Source organism: Entelurus aequoreus, linkage group LG17, assembly GCF_033978785.1.
Source record: "Entelurus aequoreus isolate RoL-2023_Sb linkage group LG17, RoL_Eaeq_v1.1, whole genome shotgun sequence".
NCBI classification, from domain to species: Eukaryota; Metazoa; Chordata; class Actinopteri; order Syngnathiformes; family Syngnathidae; genus Entelurus; species Entelurus aequoreus.
Genome location: NC_084747.1, coordinates 22,801,701 through 22,827,712, shown reverse-complemented (window position 1 = coordinate 22,827,712; position 26,012 = coordinate 22,801,701). Strand labels below are relative to the sequence as shown.

At 34.8% G+C, this 26,012-nt stretch overlaps 1 protein-coding gene across 3 annotated transcripts in view; it reads left to right on the top strand.

Moving 5' to 3' along the window:
- The first annotated feature begins 9,781 nt into the window (after nucleotides 1-9,781).
- The window catches only part of LOC133632692 (glutamate receptor ionotropic, NMDA 1-like), a 49,956-nt gene continuing 33,725 nt past the window's right edge, over nucleotides 9,782-26,012 (top strand). Inside the window, exons 1-8 of one of the 3 annotated variants that reach the window (XM_062025274.1) lie at nucleotides 9,782-9,911; nucleotides 10,222-10,369; nucleotides 10,433-10,689; nucleotides 10,800-10,934; nucleotides 11,006-11,182; nucleotides 21,968-22,030; nucleotides 22,500-22,597; nucleotides 24,338-24,459. In XM_062025274.1, the coding sequence (XP_061881258.1) occupies nucleotide 10,369; nucleotides 10,433-10,689; nucleotides 10,800-10,934; nucleotides 11,006-11,182; nucleotides 21,968-22,030; nucleotides 22,500-22,597; nucleotides 24,338-24,459 (853 nt within the window). In that variant the 5' untranslated portion in view covers nucleotides 9,782-9,911; nucleotides 10,222-10,368. The remainder of the gene's footprint in view (nucleotides 9,912-10,221; nucleotides 10,370-10,432; nucleotides 10,690-10,799; nucleotides 10,935-11,005; nucleotides 11,183-21,967; nucleotides 22,031-22,499; nucleotides 22,598-24,337; nucleotides 24,460-26,012) is intronic. The other 2 variants (XM_062025275.1, XM_062025276.1) reach the window with 2 other exon arrangements.

Below are 26,012 nucleotides of genomic sequence, written 5' to 3'. Positions count from 1 at the left end.
GGACAAGGCGCGGGCTTATTACGTCATCACCAAGCGCCCAGCTTTAGTTCAAGAGGAATACATCTGAACATAAAAATAAACACGAATAAAAACAAAACAACTTTGCACTTAGTTTAGTAATATATATATATATATATATATATATATATATATATATATATATATATATATATATATATATATATATATATATATATATATATATATATATATATATATATATATATATATATATATATATATATATATATATATATATATATATATGTCTTGCATTCTATTTTAGTTACTTTGAGTTTACAACCCCTTTGGCGCTGTTTTGTACTGTTTTTGTACTAATTTTGATAATTATTTCTCAACTGTTTGTAAATGTTGCAATTTATAAACAAAGGTTTATAAAATAAAATAAATAAAATAAAAATAACAATTTCAAAATATGTTAAAAAAAAAAAAATACAATTCTGTAAAATTTTCAAACAAGTAATTAAGATATTGAAACAAAACTTCCATGAATGAATCATTAAAAAAATAAAGAAACAATAAAAAAGTTAAAAAAATTACCATCATGAAAAAAAAAAAAAAAGAAACTAAAATATGTGCACACATAAAAAAATCAAACATAAAACAATTTTTTTTTTAAATCATACTCCAAATTACTTTTTTTTATTTGCAATTCATGATGATTTCATTCAAGTCATTTAGAATGGAATAGAATAGAATAGAATACATCTTTATTGTCATTGTACAACGAAATTGCAAGCAAACTAATTTAGTGCAAATTCATAATAACACATAAAAACATAAGAACATGGTACTCAGATAAATAGATACACATACATAAAAATAGCAAGCATGCACAGTTTTTATTGTCGTCTTGTGTTCAGCGACACTATTGCTCTCGAGTAAAAAGTGTTCTTAAATCGGTTTGCCCGGCATTTTATTGTCCTGTATCTCCTGCCCGAGGGCAGCAGTTCAAAAAGTTGATGTCCGGGGTGAGATGTTATGTCCCTTATGATGTATTGGGCTCAATTTCAATTTCAACTCTTTATCTAAAATGAAGGGACAAGCGGTTGAAAATGGATGAATGGAGGGACGGCACATATTAATACAATTATAAATAATATGTAAATATGTCAAATTTTACAGCCAAAGGCTAATTTGTGCCTGTAGTCCCCAGACAGGTTGGCGTATATTTACATTCAAACATTACCAATAAAACATGGAGACTGTTGGAAGCATATCCATATTTAAGTGTTACTTCTTTCTAAAAACTCCTATAGTCATATTTACATCAGCTAATGTCTCGTGTGGTACAAAGTGCTTGGATTGGAGTGTCCTTGGTTAGAGTCAGAGCGCTGTCTTTGTTGAGACTGCCATTACATTCCTAAGATAAGGAGCACAGCTAGACTGGGGAAACAGCAGGTGGGGGGGACAGGAGAAGGAGGAAGTAGACAGGAGTTCCGGGGTTTTGGTAGACCGATCTGGACCGGGCTAGGGAACGCTTGGGTGCTGGGTTGGTCTCAGGTTTGTCCTCTAAGCTTTGAGAATAAACTACAAAATACCAACTATTGCCTGGAGATTGAATATAAACATCAGCGTCAGATCATTAAAAGAGGGTTCCAAAACCAGGTAATTCAATTAAAAATAATATTGGAATGACATACAAATAAAAAAGGGGAATGCCCTGACTTTCAGGAAGATGGTGTGGTTACGACTGTGAAGGGCGCCATCTTGGTGTTGATAAGCCCAACACCAACTGCAAGATTGGCTAAAAAAAAACATAAGTTATAATGCAAGTTGAACAACCAGACAATGTGCATACAAATTAAACAAAAACATTCAGAAGTCAAATATTTGATGTGAAGTAGTTGGAGCTTTGAATCAGTCAATAATTCACATCAACATTGTACAAACCCCGTTTCCATATGAGTTGGGAAATGGTGTTAGATGTAAATATAAACGGAATACAATGATTTGCAAATCCTTTTCAAGCCATATTCAGTTGAATATGCTACAAAGACAACGTATTTGATGTTCAAACTGATAAAAAAAAATGTTGTTGTTGCAAATAATCATTCACTTTAGAATTTGATGGCAGCAACACGTGACAAAGAAGTTGGGAAAGGTGGCAATAAATACTGATAGAGTTGAGGAATGCTCATCAAACTCTTGTCTTACATTAAACATTAAGAAAACTGCAACAATGTATTTTGTAAACAAATATAAAATGTCATCCTTTCCAAATAGAACGGTTGATAAGGAAATAATACAAAATGTTAGTGAATATTGTTACCTGGGTGTCGTTTTGGAGCCAACACTTGGCTTTAAAAATGTGGAAGGAGTAGTCGCTAGAAAAAAGGGCGTAAATAGGGCATTGAAAAACCAGGAATTCTGGAAAATCCTGGAATTTTTTTTAACTTGGAAAAAAAGTCGTTTAAATTTCCAGGATGGTGGAATGTGTTGAAGGTGGAATGGTTTGAATAGGTTGAAACATGTGGAAATGATGGAAGTTTGAAAAATGGCCAATTCATTTTGAATGGGAAAAATGTCTGGGAAAACCTGGAATTCTGGGAAATCTGGGAATTTTTTTTAACTTGGAAAAAAAGTCGTTTAAATTTCCAGGATGGTGGAATGTGTTGAAGGTGGAATGGTTTGAATAGGTTGAAACATGTGGAAATGATGGAAGTTTGAAAAATGGCCAATTCATTTTGAATGGGAAAAATGTCTGGGAAAACCTGGAATTCTGGGAAATCTGGGAATTTTTTTTAACTTGGAAAAAAAGTCATTTAAATTTCCAGGATGGTGGAATGTGTTGAAGGTGGAATGGTTTGAATAGGTTGAAACATGTGGAAATGATGGAAGTTTGAAAAATGGCCAATTCATTTTGAATGGGAAAAATGTCTGGGAAAACCTGGAATTCTGGGAAATCTGGGAATTCTGGGAATTTGACAAGGGAAAGCCCCGCAATTCCCGAATAGGCTGAACAGTTTGAACAGATGTGCCAGAGTCTTAAATACAACATAAAAAGGTTCAAATGTATCAGGAATTCATTAACACTGGAGGCAGCTCAAACTTATTTTAATGCAATGATTATGTCTCCTTTTTATTATTGTACAACATGTTGGTCGCAGGCAAGCAAAATGACACGGAGGCCATTGGAAACTTTGCACAAACAATCCCTCAAAATCCTTGACCGAAAACCACAACACCACCATCACTGTTTAGTTCTCCAAAAATATAGATTGTTAAATTTAGCTAACATTCAAAGATTAGCATCAATACGAATGGCCCATGGAATCCTAAATAACACCGCACCAGCGCCACTTAAGCACTTTGTCCAGTTTACATCTGCTGTGACAACTAGCAACACGCGAGCCTCCACCAGGGGGCGGTGTAGCGTACCCAGATGTAAAACCTCTTTTGCACTGTTCATATAAAGCCATAAAGGAATGGAAGGACCTCACAACAAACTTGAAAAGTCTAACAGATGACTCTTCATTCACAATTGAAGTTAAAAAGTAACTTTGAAGCAATCAAAGCTGCTCACACGGTCACTAAGGCGGACATTATGTTTGACACATCAACCTAATGTGTATTATATTTATCCATGAGAGCATTTTTATTGTAAATTGTGAGGTGTGTGTGTTCAAATCATGGTTGTTGTTACAAATAATGACAGATGTGAACAAAAGCATGTATTGTCTTTGTGTGATGATGTACATGACGTGTGCTTGTATTGTATATTAAGTATGTGTACATGAAAGGGCATTTTATGACTTTTCCTAATTTAAAAACATGCTATAGTATGTTTTTATTGTCATAATTTTATTGCATGATTTTTGCATCCCTTTAATTTAGGTAGCCAGGGACTGCAGATGGAAAGTAGCTATTTAGCTATAATCTGGTACAGAACATATCTGTCTTTGAGCTTAATGTTTCTGTGCATTGTCCCTCCGAATAAAGACTAAACTAAACACTTATTTGGAACATCCCACAGGTGAGCAGGCTAATTGGGAACAGGTGGGTGCCATGATTGGGTATAAAAGTAGATTCTATAAAATGCTCAGTCATTCACAAACAAGGATGGGGCGAGGGTCACCACTTTGTCAACAAATGCCTGAGCAAATTGTTGAACAGTTTAAGAACAACCTTTCTCAAGCAGCTATTGCAAGGAATTGAGGGATTTCACCATCTACGCTCCGTAATATCATCAAAGAGAATGTGGAGAAATCACTGCACGTAAGCAGCTAAGCCCGTGACCTTCCATCCCTCAGGCTGTACTGCATCAACAAGCCACATCAGTGTGTAAAGGATATCACCACATGGGCTCAGGAACACTTCAGAAAGCCACTGTCGGTAACTACAGTTGGTCGCTACATCTGTAAGTGCAAGTTAAAACTCTCCTATGCAAGGCGAAAACCGTTTATCAACAACACCCAGAAACGCCATTAATGCTGAAAGGTACATACAGGTTTTGGAGCAACATGTGTTGCCATCCAAGCAACGTTACCATGGACGCCCCTGCTTATTTCAGCCAGACAATGCCAAGCCACGTGTTACATCAACGTGGCTTCATAGTAAAAGAGTGCGGGTACTAGACTGGCCTGCCTGTAGTCCAGACATTGAAAATGTGTGGCGCATTATGAAGCCTAAAATAGCACAAGGGAGACCCCCGGACTGTTGAACAACTTAAAGGCCTACTGAAATGATTTTTTTTTATTTAAACGGGAATAGCAGATCCATTCTATGTGTCATACTTGATCATTTGGCGATATTGCCATATTTTTGCTGAAAGGATTTAGTAGAGAAAATCGACGATAAAGTTCGCAACTTTCGCAACTGATAAAAAAAAGCCTTGCCTGTAGCGGAAGTAGCGTGACGTCACAGGAGCTAGTATTCCTCACAATTCCCCGTTGTTTACAATGGAGCGAGAGAGATTCGGACCGAGAAAGTGATGATTATCCCATTAATTTGAGCGAGGATGAAAGATTCGTAGATGAGGAACGTTACAGTGAAGGACTTGAGAGGCAGTGATGGACGTATCTTTTTTCGCTCTGACCGTAACTTAGGTACAAGCTGGCTCATTGGATTCCACACTCTCCTTTTTCTATTGTAGATCACAGATTTGTATTTTAAACCACCTGGGATACTATATCCTCTTGAAAATGAGAGTCCAGAACGCCAAATGGACATTCAGTGCCTTTTATCTCCACGACAATACATCGGCGAAATGCTTTAGCTACGAGCTAACATGATAGCATCTTGCTTTAACTGCATATAGAAACAAAAGAAATAAACCCCTGACTGGAAGGATAGATAGAAAATCAACAATACTATTAAACCGTGGACATGTAAATACACGGTTAATGCTTTCCAGGCTGGCGAAGGTTAACAATGCTGTGCTAACGACGCCATTGAAGCTAACTTAGCAACCGGACTGCACAGAGCTATGCTAAAAACATTAGCTCTCCACCTACGCCAGCCAGCCCTCATCTGCTCATCAACACCCGTGCTCACCTGCGTTCCAGCGATCGGCAGAAGGACGAAGGACTTCACCCGATGCGTTTGGCGGCCCGGAGACGTAGGAAGTCAAGGTGAAGTCGGCGGCTAGCGCGGCTAGCGCTCCAACAAAGTCCTCCTGGTTGTGTTGCTGTAGTCCGCTGCTAATACACTGATCCCACCTACAACTGTCTTCTTTGCAGCCTTCATTGTTCATTAAACAAATGGCAAAAGATGTCCAGAATACTGTGGAATTATGAAATGAAAACAGAGCTTTTTGTATAGGATTCTACGGGGTACCATAACTTCCGTTACTCGGACTTCGTCACGCGCATACGTCATCATACCGCGATGTTTCAGCCGGATATTTCCCGGGAATTTTAAAATGTCACTTTATAAGTTAACCCGGCCGTATTGGCATGTGTTGCAATGTTAAGATGTCATCATTGATATATAAACTATCAGACTGCGTGGTCGCTAGTAGTGGCTTTCAGTAGGACTTTAAGCTGTACATCAAGCAAGAATGGGAAAGAATTCCACTTCAAAAATGTGTCTCCTCAGTTCCCAAACCTTTACTGAGTGTTGTTAAAAGGAAAGGCCATGTAACACAGTGGTAAAAATACCTTTTTTGCAATGTGTTGCTGCCATTAAAGTCTAAGTTCAAGTTTGTCAGTGTGAACATGAAATATCTTGTCTTTGCAGTCTATTCTATTGAATATAAGTTGAAAAGGATTTGTTGTATTCTCTTTTTATTTACCATTTACACAACGTGACAACTTCACTGCTTTTGGGCTTTGTACTTCCATTTGAGGCCTTGCGTTCTATCCTAAGGGACAGACAGCGAGAGACGTTTGCACAGTGCCTGTGATTTTAAAAGGGGTAAATCTTTATTGTTTTAAGTTCTCTTTTATGCATTTTAAAAAGTATGTTTTAACGTATTACTTCTCTGAAAGTGCTCCGTGACTTGTGCTGCTGACCTCTAGACCAGGTCACCTTGTGAAAGAGATCTTGATCTCAGTGGGTTTCTTATCTGGTTAAATAAAGGTTGTGAACATAAATTAAATCATATTAAAATAACTGAATTAAATGTCTAAGACAGAATTAGACGGTGGCTATTAATCAAATAATATTAAAAATAACTTCAATAAATCTTTGTTTGAGACAAAAAAGACCGTGAATAATAGTCAAATGATATTAAGACAACTTTATCTAAGACTAAATGAGACAGCGAATATCATTATAATTTTAAATTATATTAAAATTATAATTATAATTTAAATTATAATTTTAATAATTATAATTATAATCATTTTGAATTCAATTTCTAAGACAGATGGAAAAAATGTGAATATTATATACATTTTATAAAAATGACTCTGGATTAAATATCTATTTTAGACAGAGACGGTGAATAATAATAATGAAATAATATTCAAATAAATGTCTAAGACAGAAAGAGACAGTGAATATTGAATAAATAATATTAAAAATAGCTTGAATAAATGTGTGAATATTAGGTTTAAAAACAACTCTGAATTAAATATTCATTTAAGTATTTATTTAAGACACAAAAAACTGTGAATGTTAATTGAATAATAGCAAATTAAACGTGAAAGAGACAGCAAATATCATGAAATAATATGTTGTTTATTTCATGCAGACACTGAATATTAATACTTAATAGTCAAATATGTTTAATGTTTATTTCATGCAGACACTGAATATTAATACTTAATAGTCAAATATGTTTAATGTTTATTTCATGCAGACACTGAATATTAATACTTAATAGTCAAATATGTTTAATGTTTATTTCATGCAGACACTGAATATTAATACTTAATAGTCAAATATATATTTAATGTTTATTTCATGCACAGACACTGAATATTAATACTTAATAGTCAAATATATATTTAATGTTTATTTCATGCACAGACACTGAATATTAATACTTAATAGTCAAATATATATTTAATGTTTATTTCATGCACAGACACTGAATATTAATACTTAATAGTCAAATATATATTTAATGTTTATTTCATGCACAGACACTGAATATTAATACTTAATAGTCAAATATATATTTAATGTTTATTTCATGCACAGGCACTGAATATTAATACTTAATAGTCAAATATATATTTAATGTTTATTTCATGCACAGACACTGAATATTAATACTTAATAGTCAAATATATTTAATGTTTATTTCATGCAGACACTGAATATTAATACTTAATAGTCAAATATATATTTCATGTTTATTTCATGCAGACACTGAATATTAATACTTAATAGTCAAATATATTTAATGTTATTTCATGCACAGACACTGAATATTAATACTTAATAGTCAAATATATTTAATGTTTATTTCATGCAGACACTGAATATTAATACTTAATAGTCAAATATATGTAATGTTTATTTCATGCAGACACTGAATATTAATACTTAATAGTCAAATATATATTTCATGTTTATTTCATGCAGACACTGAATATTAATACTTAATAGTCAAATATATTTAATGTTTATTTCATGCGCAGACACTGAATATTAATACTTAATAGTCAAATATATTTAATGTTTATTTCATGCAGACACTGAATATTAATACTTAATAGTCAAATATATGTAATGTTTATTTCATGCACAGACACTGAATATTAATACTTAATAGTCAAATATATTTAATGTTTATTTCATGCACAGACACTGAATATTAATACTTAATAGTCAAATATATTTAATGTTTATTTCATGCACAGACACTGAATATTAATACTTAATAGTCAAATATATTTAATGTTTATTTCATGCAGACACTGAATATTAATACTTAATAGTCAAATATATTTAATGTTTATTTTATGCACAGACACTGAATATTAATACTTAATAGTCAAATATGTTTAATGTTTATTTCATGCACAGACACTGAATATTAATACTTAATAGTCAAATATGTTTAATGTTTATTTCATGCACAGACACTGAATATTAATACTTAATAGTCAAATATGTTTGAATTATTTCTATTTAAGACAGATATTTTGTGAACATGAATTAAATATACCGGTACCTCTTATGATGATATGTGCTATAGAAAATGGATGGATGGATGATGGATGGATAATGGATGGATGATGGATGGATATATGGATGGAGGGATGATGGATGAATGGATAGATGATGGATGGATGGATGATGGATGGATATATGGATGGATGGATGATGGATAGATGATGAATGGATAGATGATGAATGGATAGATGATGGACGGATGGATGATGGATGGATATATGGATGGATGGATGATGGATAGATGATGGATGGATGGATGGATGGGTGGATATATGGCTGGATGATGGATGGATGGATGATGGATCTATGGATGATGGATGGATGGATATATGGCTGGATGATGGATGTATGTATGGATGTATGAATACATGATGGATGGATGGATATATGGCTGGATGGTGGATGGATATATGGATGGATGGATGATGGATGGATGGATATATGGCTGGATGATGGATGGATGGATATATGGCTGGATGGTGGATGGATATATGGATGGATGGATGATGGATGGATGGATATATGGCTGGATGATGGATTGGATATATGGATGGATGGTTGATGGATAAATATATGGATGGATGATGTATGGATGGATGGACAATGTATGGATGATGTATGGATGATGGATGGATGATGGATGGATGATGGCTGGATGAAGGCTGGATGATGGCTGGATGATGGCTGGATGATGGATGATGGATGGATGGACTTTTGTCGGCCCTGATCCATCACTTGTTAGTATAGTAGTGGTCTGCCCCTCCCCCACCCGACACTCACGTGCACGGGTGTGCGACATTGAGGTCATGTGTCTGCTGGTGTGATGACGTCACCCAGCAGGACACGCCCATTGTCATGTCAATCAGGTCACATGATCTTTGACTGACACGTACGAGCAATTACAGGTTACGAGGCGCCCGTCACCATGGTAACAGAGGCAGGGTGTTTGTTTCCGGTTGTAAACACGGACGTGAACATGTCAACATTCGTGTCACGTGTCACGTCTCTACCGGACACAACATTAGGTACATGCTCACAATATTACAAACAGCTGTTGAATGCGCGCGCGCGCCCGTGCCTAATGAAGTGGCCGGCGAGTGTGTGTGCGCATGTGCGTGACCGTGTGCGCGTCTTCGCTTCATTAACTCACAACAAGCAGAGCGGGATCGGCTCGTGCTCGCGGTCGCCGCGCCCGCGCGCCTCCTGTCCTCCGCCTCGGGAGCGCGCGTGAGTATCAAGGACAGGCGCGAGCTCGCCAGCATCATCAGGTCTATTTGGCGCGGACGCGCACACGCAGACCGGAGGAGAGGTAAACAAAGGTGAGTGTGTGCGTGTGTGCGTGTGTGTTGTGTGCGTGCGTGTGTGTGTGCGTGTGTGTGTGCGTGTGTGTGTGCGTGTGTGTGTGCCTGTAAATGTGTGTGTGTGCGTGTGTGTGTGCGTGTGTGTGTGCCTGTAAATGTGTGTGTGTGTGTGTGTGTGTGTGTGTGTGTGTGTGTGTGTGTGTGTGTGTGTGTGTGTGTGTGTGTGTGTGCCTATGTACGTGCGTGTGCCAGTGTGTGTGTGTGTGTGTGTGTGCGTGCGTGCATGCGTGTCGAACGCGACTGACGTCCGTGTGGTTGTCGCGTGCAGCCAACAGCTAGCGCGGGAGTCAACAGGACGGGCGCGCGACAGGAAGAGAAGAAGAAGAAGAAGAAGCTTCTCCAAGTGGATGACGACATCTCAGCCTGTGACGTCACGGCCAACGAGGACTCTTATTGTGGAAGCAGCGTCCGAAAGAGTAAGTCCCAGCTTTTATTGTTGCGTGAGCGATGACGTGACGTGGTGTGGCCCCCCCCCCCAGTGGAGGTGCGCTGCACGCTGCTGCTGGCGGTGCTGCACTGCAGCTCGGTGGCGCTGTGTGGCTGCGAGCCGCGGCAGGTCAACGTGGGCGCCGTGCTGAGCCAGAAGCGCTACGAGCAGGTGTTCAAGGACGCCGTCGGCCACGCCAACGCCGTCTACGGCCGCGACAAGTTCAAGATGAACGCCATCTCCGTCACGCACAAGCCCAACGCCATCCAGATGGCGCTGTCCGTCTGCGAGGACCTCATCTACAACCAGGTGACCAAAAGGGGCCAACATGGCGCCCGTTAGATTAACGCGCCGTTAATCCGCCCGTGCGGGATTAAACCGGCGCGCACGTCAAAGATGGCGCTCTTCTCGTGCCGCAGGTGTACGCCATCTTGGTGAGCCACCCGCCGCAGTCCAACGACCACCTGACGCCCACACCCGTCTCCTACACGGCGGGCTTCTACCGCATCCCCGTGGTGGGCCTGACCACGCGCATGTCCATCTACTCCGACAAGGTGAGCCGCCCGTCGTGCGTCGGCCATCTTGTGGCGGCGTGCTCACGTGGCGCCTGCCGTCCGTCCCTCAGAGCATCCACCTGTCCTTCCTGCGCACCGTGCCGCCGTACTCGCACCAGGCCAACGTCTGGTTCGACCTGATGAGGGAGTTCCGCTGGAACCACATCATCCTCATCGTCAGCGACGACCACGAAGGACGCGCCGCGCAGAAGAAGCTGGAGACGCTGCTGGAGGAGAAGGAGAGCAAAGTGAGTACACACACACACACACACACACACACACACACACACACACACACACACACACACACACACACACACACACACACACACACACACACACACACACACTTCTCTTTGTGAGGACGTCCATTCCAAGAGAGGAGAAGAGTGCGTTGCCGTGGCGACAGTTGTCCTCACAAAGACAGTGGTCCAGTTCATCCTCATCATCCTCGTCTTCACCGCTTGGTCTTTTCTTTGTTTGTCAACATCATGTGACTCGGTGGCCATCGCCAACCACTTCCTGCTCCTCGCCAACAAAGACTTTCACCACGCTCCCGTCGGACGCTGTGGCGAGCAGGAACGTCCTCGCGGCGCTTTCCGCCTGTTGATTCTCACAACAACTCTTATTCATCCCGATTCTGAATCGATTCGTCATTTTTATAAATCGATAAAAAAATACAAATAATAATATTTTATTTTATTTTATTTTTTTATATTATCACTGTTACTATAATTATCCATACTACTAATTAGAGGTGCACAAAAAAAAAAATCACAATTATTTATCCCGATTCTAAATTCGATTAATCATTTTCAAAAATCGATTAAAAAAAATACAAATCATCATTTTGTTATTTTTAACACAATTATCACTATTACTATAATTATTCATACTACTAATTAGGGGTGCACAAAAAAAATCGATTAATATCCAAATCACAATTCTTATTCATGCTGATTCTAAATCAATTCATAATTTTAAAAAATCGATCAATAAATAAAAATCATCCTTTTTAAAAAAATTATTACTATTGTCACTATTACTGTAATTATTTATACTACTAGTTAAAAAATTTGATTAACAACCAAATCGCGATTTTTATTCATCCCGATTCTAAATCGATTAATAATTTTCAAAAATCGATAAAAAAAAAAGAATAATAATCTATTATTTTTTTTATTTTTTATTTTTATTTACAACAATTACCATTATTACTATAATTATTCATACTACTAATTTGGGGTGAACAAAAAAATCGATTAATGTCAGAATCCCGATTCTTATTTATCCTGATTCTAAATCGATTCATATTTTCAAAAAATCTATAAATAAATAAAAATCATTATTTTTAATTTTTTTAATACTATTGTCACTATTACTGTAATTATTTATACTACTAGTTAGGATGCACGAAAAAAATGTGATTAACAACCAAATCGCGATACTTATTCATTCCGGTTCTAAATCGATTAATAATTTTCAAAAATCGATTTAAAAAAAAGATTAATCATCTTTTTCTTTTTTTTTTTTTTAATGTTAATTTACAACTATTACCATTATTACTATAATTATTCATACTGCTAATTAGGGGTGCACAAAAAAAAATCGATTAATATCCAAATCACAATTCTTATTCATGCTGATTCTAAATCCATTCATAATTTTTAAAAATCAATCAATAAATAAAAATCATCCTTTTTTTAAAAAAATGATTACTATTGTCACTATTACTGTAATTATTTATACTACTAGTTAGGATGCACGAAAAAAAATGTGATTAACAACCAAATCGCGATTGTTATTCATCCCGATTCTGAATCGATTCGCCATTTTCATAAATCGATAAAAAAAATACAAATAATAATCTTTTATTTTATTTTATTTTTTTATATTATCACTGTTACTATAATTATCCATACTACTAATTAGAGGTGCACAAAAAACAAATCACAATTCTTATTCATCCCGATTCTAAATTCGATTAATCATTTTCAAAAATCGATTAAAAAAAATACAAATCATCATTTTGTTATTTTTAACACAATTATCACTATTACTATAATTATTCATACTACTAATTAGGGGTGCACAAAAAAAATCGATTAATATCCAAATCACAATTCTTATTCATGCTGATTCTAAATCAATTCATAATTTTTAAAAATCAATCAATAAATAAAAATCATCCTTTTTAAAAAAAAATTATTACTATTGTCACTATTATTGTAATTATTTATACTACTAGTTAAAAAATTGATTTTTATTCATCCCGATTCTAAATCGATTAATAATTTTCAAAAATCGATTTAAAAAAAAGAATAATAATCTATTATTTATTTTTTTATTTTTTTAAATTTACAACAATTACCATTATTACTATAATTATTTATACTACTAATTTAGGGTGAACAAAAAAGTCGATTAATGTCAGAATCCCAATACTTATTTATCCTGATTGTAAATCAATTCATATTTTTTTAAAAATCAATAAATAAATACAAATCATTATTTTTAATTTTTTTATTACTATTGTCACTATTACTGTAATTATTTATACTACTAGTTAGGGATACACGAAAAAAATGGATTAACAACCAAATCGCGATACTTATTCATTCCGGTTCTAAATCGATTAATAATTTTCAAAAATCGATTAAAAAAAAAGAATAATAATCTTTTTTTTTTTTTTTAAATGTTCATTTACAACTATTACCATTATTACTATAATTATTCATACTACTAATTAGGGGTGCACAAAAAAAATCGATTAATATCCAATCACAATTCTTATTCATGCTGATTCTAAATCAATTCATAATTTTAAAAAATCAATCAATAAATAAAAATCATCCTTTTTAAAAAAATTATTACTATTGTCACTATTACTGTAATTATTTATACTACTAGTTAAAAAATTGATTTTTATTCATCCCGATTCTAAATCGATTAATAATTTTCAAAAATCGATTTAAAAAAAACAATAATAATCTATTATTTATTTTTTTATTTTTTTAAATTTACAACAATTACCATTATTACTATAATTATTTATACTACTAATTTAGGGTGAACAAAAAAATCGATTAATGTCAGAATCCCAATACTTATTTATCCTGATTCTAAATCAATTTATATTTTTTTAAAAATCAATAAATAAATAAAAATCATTATTTTTAATTTTTTTAATACTATTGTCACTATTACTGTAATTATTTATACTACTAGTTAGGGATGCACGAAAAAAATGTGATTAACAACCAAATCGCGATTCTTATTCATCCCGATTCTAAATCGATTAATAATTTTAAAAAATCGATTAAAAAAAAAGAATAATAATCTATTATTTATTTTTTTTATTTTTTTTATTTACAATTACCATTATTACTATAATTATTCATACTACTAATTTGGGGTGAACAAAAAAATCGATTAATGTCAGAATCCCGATTCTTATTTATCCTGATTCTAAATTGATTCATATTTTTAAAAAATCTATAAATAAATAAAAATCATTATTTTTAATTTTTTTAATACTATTGTCACTATTACTGTAATTATTTATACTACTAGTTAGGGATGCACGAAAAAAATGGATTAACAACCAAATCGCGATACTTATTCATTCCGGTTCTAAATCGATTAATAATTTTCAAAAATCGATTTAAAAAAAAGATTAATCATCTTTTTCTTTTTTTTTTTTTTAATGTTAATTTACAACTATTACCATTATTACTATAATTATTCATACTACTAATTAGGGGTGCACAAAAAAAAATCAATTAATATCCAAATCACAATTCTTATTCATGCTGATTCTAAATCCATTCATAATTTTTAAAAATCAATCAATAAATAAAAATCATCCTTTTTTTTAAAAATGATTACTATTGTCACTATTACTGTAATTATTTATACTACTAGTTAGGATGCACGAAAAAAAATGTGATTAACAACCAAATCGCGATTGTTATTCATCCCGATTCTGAATCGATTCGCCATTTTCATAAATCGATAAAAAAATACAAATAATAATCTTTTATTTTATTTTATTTTTTTATATTATCACTGTTACTATAATTATCCATACTACTAATTAGAGGTGCACAAAAAAAAAATCACAATTCTTATTCATCCCGATTCTAAATTCGATTAATCATTTTCAAAAATCGATTAAAAAAAATACAAATCATCATTTTGTTATTTTTAACACAATTATCACTATTACTATAATTATTCATACTACTAATTAGGGGTGCACAAAAAAAATCGATTAATATCCAAATCACAATTCTTATTCATGCTGATTCTAAATCAATTCATAATTTTTAAAAATCAATCAATAAATAAAAATCATCCTTTTTTTAAAAAATTATTACTATTGTCACTATTATTGTAATTATTTATACTACTAGTTAAAAAAATTGATTTTTATTCATCCCGATTCTAAATCGATTAATAATTTTCAAAAATCGATTTAAAAAAAAGAATAATAATCTATTATTTATTTTTTTATTTTTTTAAATTTACAACAATTACCATTATTACTATAATTATTTATACTACTAATTTAGGGTGAACAAAAAAATCGATTAATGTCAGAATCCCAATACTTATTTATCCTGATTGTAAATCAATTCATATTTTTTTAAAAATCAATAAATAAATAAAAATCATTATTTTTAATTTTTTTATTACTATTGTCACTATTACTGTAATTATTTATACTACTAGTTAGGGATGCACGAAAAAAATGGATTAACAACCAAATCGCGATACTTATTCATTGCGGTTCTAAATCGATTAATAATTTTCAAAAATCGATTAAAAAAAAAGAATAATAATCTTTTTTTTTTTTTTTTTTAAATGTTCATTTACAACTATTACCATTATTACTATAATTATTCATACTACTAATTAGGGGTGCACAAAAAAAATCGATTAATATCCAATCACAATTCTTATTCATGCTGATTCTAAATCAATTCATAATTTTAAAAAATCAATCAATAAATAAAAATCATCCTTTTTAAAAAAATTATTACTATTGTCACTATTACTGTAATTATTTATACTACTAGTTAAAAAATTGATTTTTATTCATCCCGATTCTAAATCGATTAATAATTTTCAAAAATCGATTTAAAAAAAACAACAATAATCTATTATTTATTTTTTTATTTTTTTAAATTTACAACAATTACCATTATTACTATAATTATTTATACTACTAATTTAGGGTGAACAAAAAAATCGATTAATGTCAGAATCCCAATACTTATTTATCCTGATTCTAAATCAATTCATATTTTTTTAAAAATCAATAAATAAATAAAAATCATTATTTTTAATTTTTTAAATACTATTGTCACTATTACTGTAATTATTTATACTACTAGTTAGGGATGCACGAAAAAAATGTGATTAACAACCAAATCGCGATTCTTATTCATCCCGATTCTAAATCGATTAATAATTTTCAAAAATCGATTAAAAAAAAAGAATAATAATCTATTATTTATTTTTTTTATTTTTTTTATTTACAATTACCATTATTACTATAATTATTCATACTACTAATTTGGGGTGAACAAAAAAATCGATTAATGTCAGAATCCCGATTCTTATTTATCCTGATTCTAAATTGATTCATATTTTAAAAAAATCTATAAATAAATAAAAATCATTATTTTTAATTTTTTTAATACTATTGTCACTATTACTGTAATTATTTATACTACTAGTTAGGGATGCACGAAAAAAATGGATTAACAACCAAATCGCGATACTTATTCATTCCGGTTCTAAATCGATTAATAATTTTCAAAAATCGATTAAAAAAAAAGAATAATAATCTTTTTTCTTTTTTTTTTAAATGTTCATTTACAACTATTACCATTATTACTATAATTATTCATACTACTAATTAGGGGTGAACAAAAAAATTAAATAATGTCCGAATCACAATTCTTATTTATCCCGATTCTAAATTCGATTGATCATTTTCAAAAATCGATAAAAAAATGTTAAAAAAATCATTTAAATTTTTTTTATTTTTTTTTAACACAATTACCACTATTACTATGAATATTTATACTACTAGTTAGGGATACGCCAAAAAAATCGATTAACGTCGGAATTCTTCTTCTTCGTGATTCTAAATCAATTCATCATTTTCAAAGAGCGATTTAAAAAATATAATAATATTTTAAATTTAATGATTCTACTACTGTTATCACTATTACTAGAATTATTCATACTACTAATTAGGGATGCACAAAAAAAATCGATTAACGTCCAAATTACGATTCTTATTCATCCAGATTCTAAATTCGATTCATAATTTTTTTTAAATCGATTTTTTTTTAAAAATCATTAAAAAAAAAAAAAAGTTCAACACAATAATCGCTATTACTATAAATATTTATACTACTAGTTAGGGATGTGCAAAAAAAAATCGATTAACGTTGAAAACGCTATTATTATTCTTCGTGATTCTAAATCCAGTCATCATTTTCAAAAATCGATTTTAAAAAAAGAATATATATATATTTTATTTTATTTTATTTTTTTTAAAATTTAATTTACAACTTAACTTTATGACTATTACTATAATTATTCATACTACTAATTAGGGGTGCACCAAAAAATTGATTAATGTCCAAATTGCGATTCTTATTTATTCCGATTCTAAATATGATTCATAATTTTCAAAAATCGATAAAAAAGAAGAAAAATATATATTTTTTAAATTTAAAACTATTACCACTATTACTATAATTATTCATACTACTAATTAGGTGTGCACAAAAAAATCGATTAATGTCCGAATCACAATTCTTATTCATCCCAATTCTAAATTTAGTCATCATTTAAAAAAATAGAAAAAAATAAATAAAAATAAAAATTATTGTAATTTTATTTTTTTAACACAATTATCAATATTACTATAATTCTGTATACTACTAGTAAGGGATGCGCAAAAAAAAATCCATTAACGTCCGAATTCTTATTCTTCGTGATTCTAAATCGATTCATCATTTTCAAAATCGATTGAAAAAATAAAATAATATTTTTAATTTTATTTATATCAATTGTTCTACTACTATTATCACTATTACTATAATTATTCATACTACTAGTTAGGAATGTACAAAAAATCGATTAACGTCCAAAACGCAATTATTATTCTTCGTGATTCTAAATCGAGTCATCATTTAAAAAATCGATTTAAAAAAAAGAATAATAATCTTTTATTTATTTTAAAAAAAAAATAATTTACAACTATTACCATTATTACTATAATAATGTATTCTACTAATTAGGAGTGCACAAAAAAAATCGATTAATGTCCGAATTACAATTCTAATTTATTCTGATTCAAAATTTTATACGTAATTTTCAAAAATCGATAAAAAAAATGTTTTATTTTTATTTATTTTTTAAAAAACTATTACCACTATTACTATAAGTATTCATACTACTAATTAGAAGTGCACAAAAAAATTGATTAATGTCCAAGTCACAATTCTTATTAATCCCGATTCTAAATCTATTCTCAATTTTCAAAAATCTATAAAAACTAATAATAAATAATTGTTTAAAAATTTATTTTTTTTAACACAATTATCACTATTACTATAAATATTCATACTACTAGTTAGGGATGTGCAAATTGTTTTTATTAATATCCAAATTCTTATCCTTCATGATTCTAAATCGATTCATAATTTTCAAAAATCGATTTAAAAAATACAATAATATTTTTTATTTCATTTATTATTTATTATTTACTACTATAATCACTATTACTGTAATTATTCATACTACCAGTTAGGGATGCACAAACAAATTGATTTGCATCCAAATCGTGATTTTTATACATCAGGATTGTATTATGTATAATTATTTATAATTTATCATTTAAAAAAATCAATTTAAAAAAAAATCAACATCACAATTTATTAATTTATTTCAAACATTTTTTTATTAATATTATCACTATTACTATGATTAATTATACTACTATTTAGGGGTGCACAAAAAAATGTAATCATGTCCGAATCGCGTCCAATTCTAAATGGAATGATAATATTCAAAAATCGATTAAAAAAAAAAAAAAAGAAGTCCGAAAGAGGAAGAGATGATAGAGTATTATCTGCTCGCAGGCGCTACTTGGTGGTTGTTTGAGCACACTGCAGCTAGTCCTGGATAGTCCCGCTCCTTCATGCTTCAGTCACACGCAGGATTCTCACAAGAATGAGGGAAAATGACAACCTTACCTACTCTATACTTATATGATGCTGCCATGCTCGCGGACAATGAAGTCAATGAAGCTAACAAAAAATTCAACAACTTCATGCTAAAGCGCTAACTGGTGGATCCGTGACGTTTGGCGTTGGAAACCAAAGTAGTTTTGTCCGATTAAAAGCAGAGCGAGTGTAAATTTGATGAGATGCAGAGCGGCGAGAGACCAAGGCGGACTAACGGGACACGCCGCTGCCACACTAGCTTAGCGTCACAGTCACTTTGTAGGCCACCGCTTGGCGCACTTGTCCATTATTTCTGGCCCGCTAACCACGCCTGCACCTTTTATCTTCGCTCACATTCATTTCCCCGAGCTGTGCGCTAACTGCTAAGAGACGAAAGGTTCAGATTTAGCAACAACGAGCTCAGCTTCTACTCACATTTCTGAAGGTGCTAGCAGCTTAAATCAACCTTTAGCTGTAAGCTAGGCCAGGCTAATGTCAGCGACAAGACAAGAAAACACACTTAGCGAGCTAACAGTCAAAACGCTATTTAGGGAACATTTTGATCGCTATCTTTGTTGTTCTTTCCTTTTAACTCCAACAAAAGCCTCTTAATATAACTCCTCCTGTGCTACTTTTAAATCCGGACTTGGCAGGAAAACAAAGACCTGCTGAGATAATGACAATAACAAAGTCATAAACACTAGCTGTGTTTAAAATACAAACTCCTTAGCTGTTTAACATCTATATGCTAATGACAAAAGGCTAACACTACAGTTATTTAACATCCTAAGTAGCTAAATGCTATCTCTACATCTGTTTAACATTACATGCTGATGTAGCTAAGTACTTACAACTGTAAGCACCCACATTTCAAATGTTAATGTAGCTAAACACTAACCTCACAGCTATTTAACATGCTAAGTAGCTAAATGCTAATTCTACAGATGTTTAACATTACTTGCTAATGTTGAAAAATACAAACTATATAGCTGTTTAATATTTATATGCTGATTACTAGGCGCTAACTCTACAGTTATTTAACATGCTAAATAGCTAAATGGTATCTCTACAGCTGTTTAACGTAGCTAATAGCATCCACATGCTAATGTGGCTAAATGCTAACCTCACAGCTATTGAACATGTTAAGTAGCTAAATGCTATATCTACAGATGTTGAACATTACATGCTAATGTAGAAAAATGCTAACTCTATAGCTGTTTTTAACATTTATATGCCGATAACTACACGCTAACCCTACAGTTATTTAACATGCTAAGTAGCTAAATGCTAATTCTACAGATGTTGAACATTACATGCTAATGTAGAAAAATGCTAACTCTATAGCTGTTTTTAACATTTATATGCAGATGACTACACGCTAACCCTACAGTTATTTAACATGCTAAGTAGCTAAATGCTAATTCTACAGATGTTGAACATTACATGCTAATGTGGAAAAACGCAAACTCTATAGCTGTTTAACATTTACATGCCGATGACTAAACGGTAACACTACAGTTATTTAACATGCTAAGTAGCTAAATGCTAGTTGTACAGATGTTTAACATTACATACTAATGTAGAAAAAAACACAAACTCTATAGCTGTTTAACATTTATATGCCGATGACTAAACGCTAACACTACAGTTATTTAACATGCTAAGTAGCTAAATGCTAGTTGTACAGATGTTTAACATTACATGCTAATGTAGAAAAAAACACAAACTCTATAGCCGTTTAACATTTATATGCCGATGACTAAACGCTAACCCTACAGTTATTTAACATGCTAAGTAGCTAAATGCTAATTCTACAGATGTTTAACATTACATGCTAATGTAGAAAAATACTAAGTCTATAGCTGTTTAACATTTATATGCTGATGACTACACGCTAACACTACAGTTATTTAACATGCTAAGTAGCTAAATGCTAGTTGTACAGATGTTTAACATTACATACTAATGTAGGAAAATGCTAAGTCTATAGCTGTTTAACATTTATATGCCGATGACTACACGCTAACCCTACAGTTATTTAACATGCTAAGTAGCTAAATGCTAGTTGTACAGATGTTTAACATTACATGCTAATGTAGAAAAAAACACAAACTTGATAGCCGTTTAACATTTATATGCCGATGACTAAACACTAACACTACAGTTATTTAACATGCTAAGTAGCTAAATGCTAATTCTACAGATGTTTAACATTACATGCTAATGTAGGAAAATGTTAAGTCTATAGCTGTTTAACATTTATATGCCGATGACTACACGCTAACCCTACAGTTATTTAACATGCTAAGTAGCTAAATGCTAGTTGTACAGATGTTTAACATTACATGCTAATGTAGAAAAATGCTAACTCTATAGCTGTTTTTAACATTTATATGCCGATGACTACACGCTAACCCTACAGTTATTTAACATGCTAAGTAGCTAAATGCTAATTCTACAGATGTTTAACATTACTTGCTAATGTAGAAAAATACTAAGTCTATAGCTGTTTAACATTTATATGCTGATGACTAAACACTAACACTACAGTTATTTAACATGCTAAGTAGCTAAATGCTAAGTCTATAGCTGTTTAACATTTATATGCTGATGACTACACGCTAACTGAAGCGGCGCTTGAGAGGCTCACGCGGCAGAGCCAGTCAGGTGGGCGGAGCCAGTCAGGTGGGCGGAGCCAGGCTCAGTGCTGTGTTTGCAGGGTTGTTTGTTGTTCTCTGACTGTTGTGTCGTTCTGTCTCTGTGTCACATGACCATCATCAGACTAAAATCAGGAACTATGAAAACGTGGACCAACACAACTTTGACTTCAGGAGAACGCCAAAGGTATATCAAAAACGTTGCATGGCCGCGACCACGGTGCACGCCGCCCAACCGGGAAGCCAGGCCCCGCCCACTCAGATCCAAGATGGTGGCTGCCATCTTCCTTTTCTTTTGTCATGACTCGTGGGAATGTTAGCAAAAGGACAGACCACACCCCCACGTGAGGGCTGCATGCGGGGGCCGGGTCGCTGGGTCTGATGGACGCCGCCCACTAGGCGGGAGCCCCGCCCCCTACTCCTCTGCCCCACTTCCCGCCACTCTTGACTTTTCTTTGATTTGCGGTTGCATCAGCGCTCTCTCAACATGCACGTCCCTGATTGGTTGATTGGACTCTTGCATGTGCCACTTTTGTCCCGCCTCCCCCCACTCGGGCAAGAGGGAGCATGGCCGGGGCGGCGTGGTTGGCGGGAGGGGAGGGCGTACGCCAGCTAACGCCGTGTGTCCTATGATGTGTGCTGTGTGGGACGTCCAGGCCGAGAAGGTCCTGCTCTTCAACCAGGACACCAACCTGACGGCTCTGCTGCTGGAGGCCAAGGACCTGGAGGCCCGGGTCATCATCCTCTCTGCCAGGTGGGTGCACGTCACCTGGCCAGCCGGCGAGCGTACACTTGTAAAGAACATCATGTCATGGCTGTCTGGTCTTTCCAATCGTTTCTACTTCCTTTACCACTTTTGAGGTGTGTTTGGGGGTCATTGTCCTGTTGGAACACCCGACTGCGCCCAAGACCCAACCTCCGGGCTGATGATTTTAGCTTGTCCTGAACAATTTGGAGCTAATCTTCCTTTTTCATTGTCCCATTTACACTCGGTGTCAGGTTCAAACACAGGTGACATCTATCAGAAAGGACAAGAAGCAAAGGTAATCAAACAGAGACAGGATTCAATTTAGCTCATGAGGAGAAACGTCTGGGCTGCAACTTGGTACAGTGTCCCACCACGCTCTGAAGCCAGTCCCAATGCGCTCCTCCTTTATTTGGGCATTTTCTTGGCGGCCACTCGAAGCGAGTACGGCCTCCTGGTAGGGGGGTATCCCTTTATGGAGGATGCCTGTGCTTGACTCTGTTTAACGTGGGGAGACTGGTGCACAGACAGTCACCACACGATCCTTGACAGATCCGGGTCATGGTCCAGAAGGCATTGGACCGTGTCCCTCGGGAAGTCCTGTGGGGAGTGCTCAGAGAGTATGGGGTATGGGACTGTCTGATTGTGGCGGTCCGCTCCCTGTATGATCAGTGTCAGATCTTGGTCCGCATTGCCGGCAGTAAGTCGGACACGTTTCCAGTGAGGGTTGGACTCCGCCAAGGCTGCCCTTTGTCACCCATTCTGTTCAGAACTTTTATGGACAGATTTTCTAGGCGCAGTCAAGGCGTTGAGGGGATCTGCTTTGGTGGCTGCAGGATTAGGTCTCTGCTTTTTGCAGATGATGTGGTCCTGATGGCTTCATCTGGCCAGGATCTTCAGCTCTCACTGGATCGGTTCACAGCCGAGTGTGAAGCGACTGGGATGAGAATCAGCACCTCCAAGTCCGAGTCCATGGTTCTCGCCCGGAAAAGTGTGGAGTGCCATCTCCGGGTTGCGGAGGAGACCCTGCCCCAAGTGGAGGAGTTCAAGTACCTCGGAGTCTTGTTCACGAGTGAGGGAAGAGTGGATGGTGAGATCGACAGGCGGATCGGTGCGGCGTCTTCAGTAATGCGGACGCTGTATCGATCCGTTGTGGTGAAGAAGGAGCTGAGCCGGAAGGCAAAGCTCTCAATTTACCGGTCGATCTACGTTCCCATCCTCATGAGCTTTGGGTTATGACCGAAAGGACAAGATCACGGGTACAAATGAGTTTCCTCCGCCGGGTGGTGGGTCTCTCCCTTAGAGATAGGATGAGAGGCTCTGCCATCCGGGAGGAGCTCAAAGTAAAGCCGCTGCTCCTCCACATGGAGAGGAGCCAGATGAGGTGGTTCGGGCATCTGGTCAGGATGCCACCCGAACGCCTCCCTAGAGAAGTGTTTAGGGCACGTCCGACCGGTAGGAGGCCACGGGGAAGACCCAGGACACGTTGGGAAGACTATGTCTCCCGGCTGGCCTGGGAACGCCTCGGGGTCCCCCCGGGAGGAGCTGGACCAAGTGGCTGGGGAGAGGGAAGTCTGGGCTTCCCTGCTTAAGCTGCTGCCCCCGCGACCCGACCTCGGATAAGCGGAAGAAGATGGATGGATGGATGGATGCCATGACATGATGATCTTCACAACTTTTGACCACGGCTGTAGCTAACCCAACTAGCTAGCTGGCGGCTAACGACGAGGTGTGTTTGTGTGCCGCTAGCGAGGACGAAGCGGCGGACGTCTACAAGGCGGCCCGACATCTCAACATGACGGGCTCCGGGTACGTTTGGATCGTGGGCGAGAGAGAAATGACCGGGAAGGCTTTGAGTGAAGCTCCAGACGGTACGTCCGCCTCTTCCTCCTTCTTCTCTTCTGGCTGTCTGTCCTCCGCTCTGCTTCTGTCTGTCCACACCTCCACACCTCCACACCAGAGAGAAGATCATACTTATTAACTCCTCCTTCTCTTCAGGTCAAACCGCTCGCTTTCCAGCAATTAGCCAGCCCTTCTTTTCCGTTTCAACCTCTTTTTAGCCAGCCCAGAGCTTTATTATTATCAGCAAGTGGATGCTAACAGTATTTAGCTACCTTAGCATGTGGAGGCTAACAGTTGTAAGTACTTTGCTACATTAGCATGTAATGTTAAACAGCTGTAGAGATAGCATTTAGCTACTTAGCATGTTAAATAACTGTAGTGTTAGCGCTTAGTCGTTAGCATACAGATGTTAAGTAGCTATAGAGTTGGTATTTTCCTACATTAACATGTAATGTTAAACATATGTAGAGATAGCATTTAGCTACTTAGCATGTTAAATAACTGTAGTGTTAGCGCTTAGTCGTTAGCATACAGATGTTAAGTAGCTATAGAGTTAGTATTTTCCTACATTAACATGTAATGTTAAACATATGTAGAATTAGCATTTAGCTACTTAGCATGTTAAATAACTGTAGTGTTAGCGCTTAGTCGTTAGCATACAGATGTTAAGTAGCTATAGAGTTAGTATTTTCCTACATTAACATGTAATGTTAAACATATGTACAATTAGCATTTAGCTACTTAGCATGTTAAATAACTGTAAGGTAAGCGCCTAGTCATTAGCATAGAGATGTTAAATGGCTATAGATTTAGTATTTTTCTACATTAGCATGTAACGTTAAACATCTGTAGATATAGCATTTAGCTATTAAACATATATAGCTGTAAGGTTAGCGTTTAGTCACATTAGCATGTGGAATGTGGACGCTAACAGTTGTAACTACTTAGCTAAGTTAGCATGTAATGTTAAACAGCTGTGGAATTAGCATTTAGCGACTAAACATGTTAAATAACTGTAGGGTTAGCGTTTAGTAATTAGCATACAGATGTTAAACGGCTATAGAGTTAGTATTTTCCTACATTAGCATGTAATGTTAAACATATGTAGAATCAGCATTTAGCTACCTTAACATGCAGATGCCAACAGTTATAGCTCGGCTAAGCATTTAGCTCCTCTAACGTGTGGTTAACCTTTACAAAATGGGTTTCCATTTAGCTCCTTTATCATGTGGAATGTGGATGCTAAAAGTTTGAAGTACTTAACTACACCAGCATACAAATGTTAAACAGCTAGATAGTTAGTGTTTTTCTACATTAGCATTTAAAGGCAAACATCTGTATAATTAGCATTTAGCTACATTAGCATGTGGATGCTAACAGTTGTTAGTTGGGTTAGCATTTAGCTACGTAAGCATGAGGATAGCATGTTAAACAGCTCTCGCGATATCATTTAGCTAGATTAGCATATGGATGCTAACAATTTTAAGTAAGCTAGCATTTATCTACATTAGCATGTGGATGTTAAACAGCTTTAGGGTTAGCATTCAGCTACATTAGCCTGTGTAAGGTTAGCATTTAGCTA